This window comes from Pelecanus crispus, chromosome 17 (genome assembly GCF_030463565.1).
Source record: "Pelecanus crispus isolate bPelCri1 chromosome 17, bPelCri1.pri, whole genome shotgun sequence".
Classification (NCBI taxonomy): domain Eukaryota; kingdom Metazoa; phylum Chordata; class Aves; order Pelecaniformes; family Pelecanidae; genus Pelecanus; species Pelecanus crispus.
Genome location: NC_134659.1, coordinates 6529839 through 6543471, shown reverse-complemented (window position 1 = coordinate 6543471; position 13633 = coordinate 6529839). Strand labels below are relative to the sequence as shown.

The 13633-nt window shown below is 56.5% G+C and overlaps 1 protein-coding gene across 2 annotated transcripts in view; it reads left to right on the top strand.

Moving 5' to 3' along the window:
• The window catches only part of CCND3 (cyclin D3), a 45552-nt gene extending 34056 nt beyond the window's left edge, over positions 1–11496 (top strand). For both annotated transcript variants that reach the window (XM_075722374.1, XM_075722373.1), the window contains exons 3-5: positions 7366–7525; positions 8150–8292; positions 11308–11496. In XM_075722374.1, the coding sequence (XP_075578489.1) occupies positions 7366–7525; positions 8150–8292; positions 11308–11469 (465 nt within the window). In that variant the 3' untranslated portion in view covers positions 11470–11496. The remainder of the gene's footprint in view (positions 1–7365; positions 7526–8149; positions 8293–11307) is intronic.
• Positions 11497–13633: the final 2137 nt, after the last annotated feature.

Below are 13633 nucleotides of genomic sequence, written 5' to 3'. Positions count from 1 at the left end.
ACCTCTGAGTTCAGCTTCACTAATGGGGGAGGAAATTGGAGAACCCCTTTTCTTGGGGGCCTTCCGTGCCGGTAGATCAGAGCCCTCGGGAGGAAACTGTCACCTCGCTTCGAGTAACAAACATCCCTGGAGACGGTTTGCCTACGAGAATTTCTCAGGGTTAGTCATCGCCTTATTAAATACCTATTTTTTTGGGCTGGGGTGGGTGAGATGATCTGAGTGTGATTTATCCCCAGGGTGGGGAGTGAACCCACAAAACTTTCAGGTGTGAATCGGAAGGCAGTTCTGGTAACTGGGGAACTCTAGTATGAACATGGTTTTTCCAAGTGCCAGTGAAGACTGGGGAAAATCCCCTCACCTCCTTACCTCTCTCCCGGTAGTCATTTGTAGGTGGTTGTTGCCTTAAGTAGCACTCATGGAAAAAAGTATGTGGATCGTAACCGTGAGCAGTGGTGAGGGATGGGAATGCACAGAGGAAACACAAGTGCTTGCTCCTTCTCTGGATGCTGAGCTGCGGTCGTGCTGCGGTATCCTGCTGACCCAAAATCTGTGTGCGAAGGCTTTCTCCTGCTTTGTCAGTAAAGCTTCATCCTTGAGAGCACCTCCTTATCCAGCGATGGATTCTGCGTGGGTATCTTCCCAGGATGAGGATCCATCACATGAAGCTAATCCCAGCCTGTAACAGGAGGGTTCCTGTTGGCCCTGTGATAACGAGGGGGTTAACATTTAGCTGGAAAAAAAAGGCAGGGGGAACGGGAGTTGGTTTGCATTCACTTTTCTCCTGGGCCAGCAAAAGTCTCTGTTTGTTGCAGAGGCAACAAGCTGAGCAGAAAGTGCCTGACAGCCTTCTTGTAGGCAAGCAGGCTGCGTTTCGAAGCATGGACAGTGCTCTCCATGCCCTCAGGAGCATGAAGCTGATCAAAACCCAAACCATTCTATGATTCTGTGAAAATGCACGTTGCGGGCAACTGTCAGATTTCTGTCCCTTTAGAGTGGTGGATAAGCTCTCTGCCCAACAGGAATATAGGTTGCAGGAAGGTGAACTTACTGCCATGCTTCACCTCTATCTCCCTCTCTGATCCAGGCTTTACAGAGTCCTGGCATCATCCCTGCAGACTAGGGGAGATTGTCGCAGCAAATTCTAGCAATTCCTGCAGCATGGACCTTCAGCTACAAGGAATTGGTCTTGGTGGGCACTTTGTGCATCTCTCCCACAGATCCCAGTTGTATTTCATTCTGATTTATTTGGTGGTTTATTCTTGGTGAGGATTTGCTTTCTTCAGTTGAATCTTGAGCTGTGTTTGCAGCAGGCTTCTTCCAAAGGAGAACAGTTAGGAGATGTGCAGGTGGGGAGTGGGCAGAGCGTGTGCAACATCCCCGGAGGCTTTCCTTCACTCTTGCACTCAAATGCTAATGCCTCCTCACTCAGAGTCTTTTTTATTTCTTCCCCCCAGAGGTTTGTCAGCAGGAAGCTGTGGCTAAGCAGTGCCACAATGTTCGTCTTCCCTCCTCCCTCCTCCTGGCAGCATTGGGGTGGAGATGGAGGAAAGTGCTGTCTGCCGCCTGTTGCTCGCTTCTGATTGTGCAGGTCTCAGTACTGGAATTCTCCTTCCCTGTACTTTTTTCCCACCAGGATCCTGGGTTGCTCCCTGTGCAACAGGAGGCGCAGCCGGATGGTTAGCACGGATCTCTTTCATCATTGTGCTCCGGAATCAATACGCAGTTGAGGTGGACAAGAATGGCTTCATTTTGGGGGTCAAAAGTCCCTTCCTGGGATAGCCAAAGATAACTTTTTCAGGCAAATAGGATCCTTTTTCTCTTTCCCAAAGGGATGGCCGTGAGCACTCCGCAGTGTGGGGGTTTATTCCTGGTAGTCGGTGCTAGCCAAAGGGCTGAGCAGAAGGCATCGCAAACCAGCCACAGCCCTTCAGGAGAGGTGCGGAGGCATTCGCAGACGTCTGGGCAGGAGATGCTCTGTAGCCCGTGATCTGGTGGTCATCTTTCCCCGCCCGCCACGAGGCTTGCTTTCAGTAGATGTTTAACCCTGTTGGGAGCAGATGCTGCTCCAGTCTCCCGTTGCTCTCCACCGTAAAGAGGGAGTGGAGGTAATGTCTGCAGCTACGTGAAGGATTTGTCTTTGCTTTGGGACCTGACAAGAGTTAATACCCTGATTACAAAACCAGGGCGAGCTGCTGTTCTCCTCCTCTGTGCTAATCGTGGTAATGTTACTTCTCTTTCACAATCTTGCAGTGGAAGAGGGTGGGGAGGGGAAGGGGAGCTTCTCCATCAAGGTTTGGACAATGGTGCATCCTGGCCTCTTCTCGTGGATCGGTGCCATTTCGGCCTCCAGCGTGTCTTCCCCGGCCTGCCGGAGGAAGCTGGCTCACTTTCCCAGTAGGTTTGCTGCCTTCTCTTGCCGGGATGCTTGGCAGTAGCTCAGCGGTTTAGAAAGGACACATCTGAAACAAAATCTTGATGAAGTTATTCTAGGGAGAAGGAAATGATGCAACGAGGGACTTGTCCATTTGGAGGAAGTTGGATTTCCGTCAAGGGCGTTACCTAACCTACCTTTCTTTCTTTTTTTTTTTATTTTTTTAATAAAGGTTTTTCTGGCCTGTGCAAGAGGGTGTTCAGCTGCTTGAAGGTTGGGGAGAGCAGTTATAGATCACCTTCATCTGCCTGGTTTGCCCCTAATACATTGGCTTGCCTCTGAAATCTTTGACCTAAGGTCAGTTTTGCAAACTGCCAGGTATTTCCTAGCAAAGACCATAAGCAGGATCAAGCCACTAGGTAGATAAGGAAGGGAGCAGCAGTGGCAGCAGGCCATGAGAAGTGAAAAGAAGAGAGATAACAGCTGAGTAGAAAGGGATGCTCGCTTCTGATAGAGCATTGACTTCCCAGAAGACATGCTTGTGTCTTACTGTTTTACCTTCTGCTTGTTGCATGGGTCGGATAGATGTGACTCTTTCTGCATCTGAAGTTGGCACCTTTGCCCTTGACATCCAGCCTTGCTCTCTGGTCGGGGGATGGAAACAAACGTTTGCCCCAGATTTCCTATTTGCAAATGGACTTTCATGGCTGCTCATTTCTGTAGCTGTGTCTCAGCTGCTGGGTAGGGTGGGTGGCCAGCAGCAACATCAGCAGCTCTTTCCACCCTCTTTTTGAGTCAGCTTGCAAGCACAACGGAGCGCAGCCTGCTCTGGCTTTGCTGGTGTCTCATCAAGTCTGTGATAACGTAAAATGGTACCTTATCAACTTGAGTGACAAAATCGAGCGCAACTTCCTTCTCTCCTGCAGACAGGGCTGCTGCAGAGAGGAGCTGGGCTCTCTGCTCCCTGTGCAGCCTCGCCAGATATGTTTTACAGACTCCTTGTAGGCACAGCGGGTGTGTGGGTGTTGCTGAGGGTAGAGCTTGATGTACAGAGTGACTGTCACTGCACGAAAAGGAGAGAAGCTGCTGTGACTGTCACATCCCAGTCTGTTTTACTCAATTTACAGCTCTGCAAATGCAGGCTCTGCTTGTGACTCGGGTCTGTCTTAGTGAGAGGGTGCAGAGGCAGCAGCCAGGGGCTTGAGGCTGTTTCACTGCGACAGGACTGTGCTCTGAGATCACCTTGTCAGAGTGGGGGAGGCAATGGGAGACGGTAGCTGCTTTCCTTCCTTCTTTTTTTTTTTTTTTCTTTCTTGTGGGATGCAGCCAGGAGAGATCAAGGGAGCAAGCTTGCAGAGGGGAAGCTCAGCTGCTGTGCACTTTCCACCCCTAGAGACGCTGGGCAGGCATGGGGAGCTCTGGCCTGGGGGATCTTGCAGAAGGGGACCTGATGCATTCCCAGCAGTGGGATGCTCAGTGGGCAGTGCTGGCAGCTTGCAGCCCTTCCATGGGGAGGGTGGGCTCCGCAGGCTGGAGAAACAAAGGAACATTTTCCACTTAGTTCCTCTCTTTCATTAGCCAGGCAGAGATGAATGCAATTAGGTGCAAAACAAAATGCCAGGAAAAGGATGTTTGCTATACAAAGTGGTGCTTTTGTCACAAACCTGCTTGCCTATCTCTTGCAGCCTTTTGTTCTGCTTCTTCCACAGATAAAGTGATTCAGAGATTCTGACATGCCGCTCTGAGAGCGGGAAGTCCCCAGGGTTAGCAGGAGAGAAGCAAGGAACCAGGGTGGTTTGGCAGGAGAGAGGCTTCCCTGAGCTAAATCTTGTGAGCTGGTGACAGTCCCTGGCGCCTGGCGCCTTCAGCTGGCATCTTGAGTGCCGGCTGGGTCTCGGGATCAGGCCTTTTGTAACAAGGAGGTTTTTAAGACGATGACAAACCTCTGTAGTAGCTGGAGAAGAGCTGCTTTTGTGCACTGCAAATGGACAGGCTGTTGTCCCGGATCAGTCCTGGTGTGGCAGGAGCCAGCTTGTCCCAGGTGAGGTCTCACAGCTGAGCTGACTTGCACCCTGGATCTTCTTGGGACAAGATGTGTCCCAGGAGGGACAGGCTCTCTGCCATGCCAGTGTGCACATCGTGTGCCTCTGGTGACTCCCAGTAGCTGGCTTGTAGCTCTGGGAAGACAGACAAGGAGCAAGAGCCCAGATGATGCTGGGCTGGTGTCCCCTCTGCACTCAGGAGCTCCCCTCTCAGGTGTAGTGATCCCTTTCGCGTTTGCTTTGCGAGCAGCCATCTCCAGGTCCTCCTTTTGACCTTCTCCCTGGGTCCGCAAAAGGGCCACGCGCCCAGCTCGCGAGGAGAAGTCCAGCTGGAGCTGCCTCAGCCTCTCGCCCTCGGGGCAGTGACTGCCGAAGGTGTCAGCAGTGTCCTGTGCCCCTTCCCAAGAAAGTGGGCTCGTGCACGAGCAAGCAGCCGGCTTTCCCAGCCTGCTGCCCTCAGTGGGTTCCAGCTGAGAAACGGGTAGGGACAAGGCACAGGGCTCTCCATCTCCAGCAGCCCTTTCCTTCTGCCACCTTGCTGTGCTTCTTCAGTTTAACCAGTGGCCAACACTACCTGTTTTTATTTCTTTTACCCTGATCTCCCCGCTCTGTTCCAATCCCCCCCTGTTGAATCAGGCACCCTCATAGTGACCTGTGCTGCGATGCTCAGGCTCTGGAGCTCGTTGCTAAGTTTCTTCTTGCTTTTATGCTGTGCATTTGGCTTAAAAATGTAGAAAGACTAGCAGGCTGGCCATCCATATGGGAGACTGGTGAGCGTGCGCTAGCAAAGCACCGCTTTCTGGTTGGAAAAGTGCAGGCTGTGAAATGGCAAACGGCGCGTTTGGCCTCATGGGGGATTTGGAGCAGGTTGAGCAATGCTGCTCATTTCAGCAATTCAAAACTGGTATTGTTGTGTAAGGGGAAAGAGTGGGTTTAAAAAAAAAAAAAAAAGAGAAAATGAAGATCTACCCTTACGAAAAATCTCACTTCTTCAAATCCATCTGTTCTGGCAGCCCTTTGGCACGTCTGTGGGCAGCATTGACCTTGTAATCCTAGACTACTTGAAAAAAGAATAGATATTCTGCTGGGTAGGACTGGGCCCTGAAATGGAGATACCTGATACAAATCCCAATTCACCTCTGTCCTTCCAAACCTGCAGCTTCAGCCCGTGCAGGGTGTTTTCCTTTCCCAGCACATCTTCAGGGCCACTGTCACCCCCCTCCACTAGCAGGGAGGAGGGACATGGGGGCATCTTCTGTGGCCTTTCTGGCATACCTGGACCCTGTTGTCAAAACCAGATTTGCTGCTGATCCAGAGGATGAGAGAAGTTGGAGGCCAGAGATCATCATCGCTCGGGATGTGGGGGAATTGGGACCGGCAGAGAAGTTCAGGCAGCCGGGTGTGGGCTGCCCGCCACATTCCGGCTGGGATGGGAAGGGAAACGATCCTAGGAAGACTCCGCTCTCGCCTCTCCTGAGACTGCTCTGTCGGAGGCATCGTCGTACCCAGACATAACATCAAAGCCGCCCAGCCCAGTGAGACCAGTACGTGTGTGGCCTCTGAGTTTGATTCAGCTGCTACTCTAGCTAAGCCACGTAGACCTTGACATTGATGGCAGAGCGGGGAACTGAATGCAGGGGTCCCAAATTCTGTGCTAAGGCTCTAATCGTGGGGCTCTCCTTGCTTAGACCTTGCTAGATGAGTGCTTTGGTACCAAACCTCTGCAGGACTTGCTGGGTGATGACACTGCTAAATGCTTGCCCGTAGCTGCTCTGCACTTTGGTTTTCTTGTCGGCGTAAGGACTGACGCCCAGAGCTGGAAGAGCCTGCGAGAGGCTGAGCAGATGAGAGGAGCAGCCCAGGCTCCAGCTGAAATCCGCGGGGGGCACCCGGCCTTCCTGCCATCTGTTCCCCAGCTTGCGGATTACTCAGACTGGCTCGTGGAAGATATTGCAGAAATCTCTGTTAGATGCTTAGAGAGCACCGCAACACGGGACGCAGACATCGGCAGCCAGCTGGCATGTACCTGGGAAGCACCGGTGAGCTGTTGCTTGTAGGTCAGTGGGAGAGGTGGGCGTTAGCACAGCTGTTCAGTGCCTCTTCCCCCAAAAAGCTGCTGGGGATGCTCTGTTGAGCATGGCTGGAGGCTCTCTTGGCAGAGAAGAGGCATGATGAGTAGGGGAGGTTCTGCCAACGTGCTACTGCCCAGCCTGGGCCTCCTCCTTAGGGCAGCGTGCCCAGCGTTTGTTGGGCTGAAGACCTCAGCACCGAGTCACGGCCCCTGAGCTCTGTAGGGATTGACGATCTCGTACAGGAGCTTGGGCTGTCTGGATGCAGCCCTGAAAGCTCAGCTGTGTTCCCCCCACCTTCCCTCGCCTCTCGTGTTGTGCGAAGGGGCTGGCTGCACAGCAGCAATTGCCTCCTGCGGCTCGGGCCAAGGAGCCGCTGCAAGAGGGAGTCGGCGCGCTGGCCGGCTCCCCGGGCGCACAGAGGTGAGCTTCTGTGTTCCCTTTGCTGCAACGGTGTTAGCCCCAAGCTGGATTGCTCCTGGGAGCCTGGACATCAGCCTCTCCTTTCGGGAATGGAGAAGGAATATGGGAATGGTGTGCCTGCTGCTCCTTGCTCTGGTTCTCCTATGTGGGCTGCTGCAGCAACCTTGCAAAGCAGAGGAGTGTCGAAGGCTAATCCGACTGCACCTTGGAAAGAAGAAACCAGATTTATCGCTTCCTCTTCTGATCTTTACTCCGGGCTTTGTAACAGCTCAAGGCTGGATCTGCGCCATAGTCGCAGAGCAGGGACGTTCCCTCTTTTCTTCCCTGTCTCATGGATCGTACTGTTTTACTGGCCCTTCCTCAGGCACTGGCCTTATCTGCCCTTGAATCTCGTGAATGTTTCTGCCTGGCCTAGCCCCGCTGAATAACGTGCTGTCTGTCTGTCTGTCTGACTCTGCAGGATTGGGAGGTTCTAGTCCTGGAGAAGCTAAAGTGGGACCTGGTCTCGGTGATAGCGAATGATTTCTTGGCTCACATCCTCCATCACCTCCCGCTGCCTAAGGACAAGATGGAGCTGGTGAAGAAACATGCGCAGACCTTTATTGCCCTGTGTGCCACAGGTGGGTGCCTGCTCCTGCTGGAGCCACCCGCCAGGATGCCGGGGAGGGTGGGCTGGCCACTGCAAGCGGGATAACCTGGGCTCGAGTCACGCTTGCTGGGTAACCTGGGGCTGGTCTCCAGCGCCCGGGCTTTCTGGGGGACCGAATGCCTGCCTTCATTCAAATGGGAATGTTTTGCTGCTCCATGAGATGTTTTCCATCCCTGACAAAGTGGGATAACGGTCCCGGGGGCTCTTTGTGGGTGCCTGGAAGATGCCAGGAAAGAGTAAAGCCACCATGCCACCCCTCTTGCTGTGCAGGCTGCGACTGCAGGAGGGCGGCCAGGGTAAGGCAGGGTTGAATCTGCGCTTTTAGCAGGCTCGCTCTAAGTCAGTAGAGCAACCTCATCTTCAGAACTTCTTTTGGTGAGACAGGCCCAGAGAAATAGCTTAGTGAAGCTTGCTGCTGCGATGCTCAGCCTGTTCCCCGTCGTTTCACTCCCATTTCTCCCCACTAAGCTGGACAGACCCCTCTGCCTGGCCCTCTCTAGTCTTCCAGGGAAATCCCAGTCCCAAGAACTTAACCGTGCACATCCTTGCTAACGGCTTCTTCTTTTTGCCCCTTGCGCTCCTGTCCTGGCTCTAGACTACACTTTTGCCATGTACCCCCCCTCCATGATTGCGACGGGCAGTATCGGAGCGGCGATCCACGGCCTGACGGTCTCCGTGAACGATTTCACCGGCGAGGCGATCACCGAGCTGCTGGCCAGCATCACTGGCACGGAGGTGGTGAGTGTTCCCGGGGGAACAGCAAAGCGGTTTTGCTGCTGGATCTGATGGAAACCCTTCCTCTTTCTGCTGCTCGTTCTTCTTCGAGGGAGAGGAAATTAGGCTGTTCATGATGATGCTGACCCTGGTTTGAGGGGTGCCTAGAGATGAGCGAGCATCTCTAAACGCAGCCCCCTCGGTCAGTCCTGTGGCTGCGGTCGGCTCCTGGCTGCGAGTGCTGCCCGTGCAGCGCGGGGTGAGCTCGGGAGCCTTTCAAAAGCAGCACAAAGGGGAGCGTCTGTTCCGCGCGCGGGCAGGTGTTGGTGGGATCGGGTTGACAAGGTGGGACGGGGCAGAGGGAGAAGCCGGGCTCAGCATCTGCTAAGCTCCGCCGGTGTCCGGTTGCAGGTGCCCGGACTCGGGTGGGAAGGGGGTCGGGGGCACAAAGCGTTTCGGGATGCTGGCACAGCGGCTTTGCTGGGGACATCGGGATGGTGGAAGGCATCTGCCTGCCCCTCCACTGCCCTTTGAACAGGGAAGGGGGGACCTTGTCGGGCTCCCTGTTTCCAGGTCGCTCCCACTGCAGTGAAGCAGTCGGGAGCCTTTCTTCTGCCAGGGGCCCCTTTTGATCTTTTCTTCTGCCCGAGCGCTAATGCCGGCAGCCGGGCACGGGGTTAGTTACAGTCCCCTGACAGCAGCGCCGGGATTTGGAAGAGGTGCCCGTGCTGCAGCGGGCGGGAGGCTGCGACCAGGCTTTGTCCAGGCAGGGAGGGGATGGGGCAGGAGGGCGTCCCGATCTATTTGTGCAGCTTTAATTTTTTTTTTTTTTTTTTTTTTTTGTTAGCCAGAGCCTTTTTAAACAGTGAATCAGTGCAGCCAGCTGCTCTCAAGCTGCTGCGGTGAATGGGGCAGGGGCTGAAACCTGCTCTGGGTCGGGGCTGGTGGAGGGAACAGGTGGGAAGCAGGGAGGGCACTGCCGAGGGGGGGAGCTGAAATGGAGCCCAGCACACCTCCGCTGCCCCCAGCCCGCTCCTCTTCCTCCCCAGCCCAGAGAGGGCATCTGCTCTGCCCCGCAGCCCGCCCGGGTGCGAGGTGCTGCACAAACAGCCCCTGCCCAGGCAGGACCGCGGCAGCTCCTGTAGCAGAAGGAAGCCCTGGGGCCGTGTCCGCAGCATTGCAGGGCTCCCGGGGGGAAGCGTCCGGCCTCGGCCTCCCGTGTTTGTGGCATTAGTGCTTCTTCCTGAACCTGGGCTGTGACTCAGTTTCCCCTTTGGCTCAGGGGGAGCGATCCCCTTCCTGCAGCTGCCAAGGCTCAGCCGGGCAGTGCTGGAGGGGGACGATGGTGCCGGGCTGTGCCGGCTCCGTGCCTGACGGGAGCTGCAGTGCTGCGCTGAGGCTGGCTCGTCGCTGGCTGTGCCAGCGCTTCAGCTGCAACTCGGAGCCACTCTGGATCAGTACTCGTCCCTTGCGGCACAGGACTGGCCCCCAGCGCGTGTCTGAGCCAGAGCCCCGCGGCATGGCCGCTCTGCGGAGCAGGGGGCACGGAGGCTGGGGCAAGCCGAGCTGCCTCTCTGGCACCTCCCAAGGCTTTGCCAGTCGGCGAAGGAGCCTGGCCGCCTGCGGCCGAGCCAGCTTTTAGCGTCTCTGCCGAAATTGCTGATGGGGAGCCCGGGGACGGGCTGGCCGTGGCGCGAGGCCTGCAGCGAGCTCGCCCCGGGGCTGCGGGCGGGCGGGCTGGAGGCCGCGCTGACGGGAAGCGGCGTGGGGAAGGGGAGGTGGGCGTTGCTATTTTCGCTCGCCACATCCTCTGTCAGTTTCTAAGAACAAGCGGCGGATTCCTGGTAAGAGATTTCGGTGTGTGACAATATCCAGCGAGCGCGTGTGGCCTCGCGGCGTCCAGCTCGGCTCCGGCCGCGAGGTGCAAAATGCCACCTCTTACCCCTCGGTGAGAGCTGAGACGCAGCGTAGGAGCCGGGCTGGGGCTCGCCCGTTGGCGATGCCTCCCGCAGCTCTCGGTGCGTCATGGTGCTCTGGTGTCGAAGTGGAGGAGTTTCCTCCGCTGGTTACAGCTTGTGTGGGGAGAAAGCAGAGCGGGGCGGGGGTTTGCCTTTATTACAAGTGATACGGTGCTGCTCGCAGTCCCCTGCGCCTTCCCGTTTGTGGGGCTGGTGTGTCCCCCAGCACTGGGTTCCCTGGGCCCCGGGGAGGTGCGGGTGAATCACGCGGGGCTCCCCGGGGCGGGGAGAGCAGGAGGGTAAAAGCCGTGTGAGAAGCTGCGTGGCCGCAGCATCGTTCTGGTGACGACTCGGTGTCGGTGGCGCGTGGCGTAGGCAACACGTGGCTGGGGCGGCTGTCGGGTCTGGGGGGGTTGGGTCCGGCTGCCTTCGAGATCCCCAGCGCAACGCGGTGTGCGTCAGCCAGCTGGGATTCGCCTTCTCCTGGCTCGGACGCGGGCAGGGACGGGAGGAGGCAGAGCTGTGCGCAGCTTCTCTGCAGCAGATGGGCGACGGCGGAGAGGCAGGACCACGCCGAGCTCCTGGGATGTAGGGTCCGGAGGAGGCAGGGAGGCTCCAAGGTCCCTCTGTGCACCTGTGGTGCCGCACGCCGGCCATCGCTCCTGGATCCGGGAAGTCGTGGTTGCAAAGGGCGATACCAGCTGGCGCAGAGTTGCTCTGCTTTGGCCTCTCGGTCGTTAGCGGCAGCTGACTGCCGTGATGCTGAAATCACACGCCACGTCCAGGCACGAGCCTGAGGGCTTTGGGAAGCTCTGACGGGCACAATGTCCGTTCCTCGAGAACGTGGTCAGGCAGGGAGGTGGGGAGAAGACAACCAGAGCGTGGGGCTTCTCCTGGGGAGGGGCCTAAAGCACAGACAAGCTGGAGATGCCCCTTGTCGGAGAAAGGCTTCTTTGTCTTGAGTGTTTAGATGCTCCAGGGGCCGGAGACGTAGCCCGGCAGCTGCTCGGAGCTATTTATAAGGCTCCCACCTCTGAGCAGCAGAGAACTGAGGCCTCTTGTCTCGCTCCCTCTCCCGCAGGACTGCCTGAAAGCCTGTCAGGAGCAGATTGAGGCAGCCTTAACCGAGAGCCTGAAACAGGCGTCCCAAACCCAACAGGAATACAGCGCTGCCAAGACTGCTGCTTACCCGGCCAGCCAGCCCACCAGCACGCCCACAGACGTCACGGACATCAACCTGTGACCAGCCTCCCCTTCCCGAGAGCCGCCTGGCCCCGCCGCCGCAGGACCTCGCCCTGGACTCCGAAAGGTCGCTGCATCCCACCTCCCCATCCGTCAGCCCCCTCCATCTGACGCCCGCTGAGGAGCTGGGAGCGCAGAGCAGGATCCGTGCTCGTCTGTCGGAGCGGGCGGCTGGGCTGGCGGAGCTCGACGCTGCTCATCGGCTTCTGCAGGTGGCCGGGGTGAAGCGACCATTTTCGTGGTGGCAGGGCACAACAATAGCTGGGGAGGAGGAAGGGGAGCAGGACCCAAAATGAAGTTGCAAAATGTTTCTTGGTTCGTGTTCCTCGTAGCCCACCTGGCCGCTGTTCGCCATCTCCTCGGGGGTGACTTCCAGCCCCGCGTGGGCCGTCCATCGTGGACAGCGAGCCTCTTACCCTGGCCTGCGTGACCAAAATCCTTGTAAGGCCCCCAGCCTTCCTCCCTGGGCTGGGGTGCTACGGGCCCGCGCGGCTCACCGGAGAGAACCGAGCATCCGGGAGCGGGGAGCAGGTCCTTGCGGGCCCCTCGGTCTCATTTGCTTCATGCCAGATCGCTGTGGCTCCTGGGGGGGTTGGCGTGGCTGCTTCTGCTTGGAGGGGAAATGTGTGGCTTGTTTCTTGTTGCCGTTAAGATTTGGGATTCGCGGGTTTTCGGCTTGCTTGGGGGACGTGCTCCCCGTCTGCACAGACAGAGAAATCCTCGCCTCGGGGAGCAGCCTCCTGGGTGAGGTTTGGGCGCAATCCCCTTGGCTTTCCGCTGCCCCACTGAGGCTGCTTAATTTATTGTTAACTGCTGGGAAATGGGGAGGGAGGAAGACTTTGCAGTTCCGTGGTGTGGGGCCTGGACGCTGGTCTCCTCTCCTTCCCAAAGAGTGCCTTCACCCTTCGTCCCCTTCCCTAGCTCCCTGGGCAATGGGAGACTCTCACTTGGAAGCTGTTTGGTTTTGTTTTTTTTTTTTTTTTCAGGTAGCTTAGACATTAGACATCAGACTAGGTTTTAAGAAATATATTTGAATGTGCTGCTATAGTCTGAAATGCATCTTCACTCCTCCAAGGCAGGGATCTCGGGTCGCGTTCAGGAGGGGGCTGTGTTGTGTACATATCCACGTGGGTTCGAGTTGTATCCTCATCGGGTGGAAAAATTTGCTGCGAACTTGAGTTGAAAAGCGATTATTGCATTTTTGTATCGTTGATCCTGTCTGTTAGGTTTTTTTTCTATAAAAAGTGTTAAAAAAAAAAAAATAATGCTGCTTTCTTAGGAGAAGAGTATTAAACAGTAGAATGGTATTAACCAGAAGCCAGAGAGACTCTGCAGGGATGGGAGGCAGGCTCTTGCTGCTCGCTGACCTCTGGACACGTGGATCTGTGGCTGTTGTCCTCCCGCAGGGGATGTGGAAAAGGAGGTTGAGAGCTTCCTTTTTGGATGCCACTAGAACCGAAAGTCTTATCAGGTTGAAAAAAAAGATGGGGCTGCTGTTCTTCCACTCGCCTGACTTGTCAAGAAGAGCCATCTGCCGCTGCCTCCTGCTAGCAGGAGGGCTGGGGGGGGGGTGTGCACAGAGCCTGTCTGTATGCAAAGAAAAAAAAATTTTTATATATATAAATGAGTTTTAATTTAAGAGTAAACTGGTTTGGTATTCATATGCAAGAGTCACGCTGCTGGGAGACTCAGAGGAACGTATGATGTTACAATAAAGTATTTTGAAGAAGTATGAACGCCTCAAGGGTTTCCCTTTGCGAGCTGCTCCGCGCTGGGCCTTGGACCGCTCGGGGAAGACCTCGGCCTCCTCTTCCCTCGCAGAGCCCCTGCCTCGGCCCCGAATCGTTCTGCGGTGGGGCCCCAGCGGCTGGAAGGTCCCAGAGGCTCTAGCCCTGCATTTCCCGGGGCCGCAAGAGCAGGATGAAGCAGGGAAGCGGGCAGGCAGGTGGCTCCAACCCCGCCGAGAGGAGATGCTGCGGCGGGCGAGGGCCGCGCGTTGTGCTCGCCGAGGCCCTGGGGCAGCTCGTGGACGGCAGTGGATGAACGTGGAACCGAAACGCGTCCCTGCGGGCAAGGAGCCTGCCTGCAGAGCGGCCGTGGCAGAGGAGGCAGCGACTTCACGCCCCCGGCAGCTTTGAAGCCTCCCTCGCCGATGGGCGCTGGGG